This window comes from Neopelma chrysocephalum, unplaced genomic scaffold (genome assembly GCF_003984885.1).
Source record: "Neopelma chrysocephalum unplaced genomic scaffold, ASM398488v2 Primary Assembly neopelma1_60, whole genome shotgun sequence".
Classification (NCBI taxonomy): domain Eukaryota; kingdom Metazoa; phylum Chordata; class Aves; order Passeriformes; family Pipridae; genus Neopelma; species Neopelma chrysocephalum.
Window position 1 is genome coordinate 6,011,086 of NW_020897715.1, and position 1,300 is coordinate 6,012,385.

At 64.9% G+C, this 1,300-nt stretch overlaps 1 protein-coding gene across 10 annotated transcripts in view; it reads right to left on the reverse strand.

Moving 5' to 3' along the window:
* The window catches only part of C2CD3 (C2 calcium dependent domain containing 3), a 41,376-nt gene extending 40,600 nt beyond the window's left edge, over positions 1-776 (reverse strand). For all 10 annotated transcript variants that reach the window (XM_027680939.1, XM_027680940.1, XM_027680932.1 and 7 more), the window contains exons 1-2: positions 755-776; positions 371-628 (exon numbers count right to left, since the gene is read on the reverse strand). In XM_027680939.1, coding sequence (XP_027536740.1) covers positions 371-628; positions 755-770 — 274 coding nt within the window. In that variant the 5' untranslated portion in view covers positions 771-776. The remainder of the gene's footprint in view (positions 1-370; positions 629-754) is intronic.
* Positions 777-1,300: the final 524 nt, after the last annotated feature.

Consider the following 1,300-nt stretch of genomic DNA (forward strand, 5'->3'; position numbering starts at 1 on the left):
TTTTCCACACCTTTAGACACTGAAATGCCTGTATGTATAATACCAAACCCCACAGAATCACAGAACAGCTGGGGTTGGAAAAGACCTCTGGAGACTATCGAGTCCACCCTGGGACCGATCCCCACCTTGTGAACCAGAGCAGAGCACTGGGTACCACATCCAGTCGTTCCTTGAACACCTCCTGGGATGGGGCTCCACCATCTCCCTAGGCAGCCTCTTCCAATGTTTAACAACCGTTTCCATGAGGAAATTCCTTCTGATGTCCAACCTGACCCTCCCCTGGCACAGCCTAAGCCTATGACCTCTTGTTCTAACCTACTCCTAATAAACTCCTCGGCTTTAGCGGGTCTCCCACGCGAAATGTCCCTACCTGCCAAATACGCAGCGAACTGCCGGGGCCCGCAGCGCACCGGGAAGCGGGCGGTGGTTCTCCCGGCGGGACGCCCGGGCCGGGATGCGGGCTGGAACAAGGTGCCGCCGGAGGTTTCCCCCCACCACCTCAGGCGGACGACGACGGGCGGTTTTGGGGCCGCCCAGACCACCCTGGACACGGTGCAGCGGAGGAAGCAGCGCGGCGGGCCCTGGACGAGCGGCGGGAGGCTGGTGGCGGCGGAGGGAGCGCCGGGACCTGTGGGGACAGGCGGCGTCAGCGGCCACCCGAGTTCCCATGCCGCTTTCCGCCCCATCCCGCCGCCCTTTCATCCCCCCAGGATCCCTCCAAACCTTCCCTCCGCCCTCCCATCCCCTTCCACACCTTCCCTCCGCCGCATCCCGCCCGCGCCTCCCGCCCGGCAACGGCCGCCCCGGCGGGGGACTACAGCTCCCGTCATGCACCGCGCCCCATAGAGACCAGCGGAGCCATGGACTACATTTCCCAGGATACCACGGGACTACATCTCATGCCCGCCCGCCGAGCGCCGCTGCCGCACCCCGGGGAACTACAGCTCCCGTCATGCCCCGCAGAGCACTGCGGCCTACATTTCCCATGGTGCCACGGGGCCTCCACCACCTCCCGTCCGGCAACCCCGCGCTCCCGTGCCTCCCCTGTAACATCCCAGAACCCTTCCATCCTTCTATTCCGCTCCACATCTCCCTTCTGCCGCGGTCCAAATCGGCCGCTCGTTCCCCACGCCCGTGCCGCATCCCTCCCCACAACTGCCGCCATGGCGGTAGACTACAACTCCCGTCATGCACCGCGCTCTATAGCGGCAGTGGAACCGCGAACTACATCTCCCATGACGCCACGCGGATGTTTCCCGTGGTGCCGCGCGGCGGCGCTGTCGAGAGAGGCCGCTTCCGG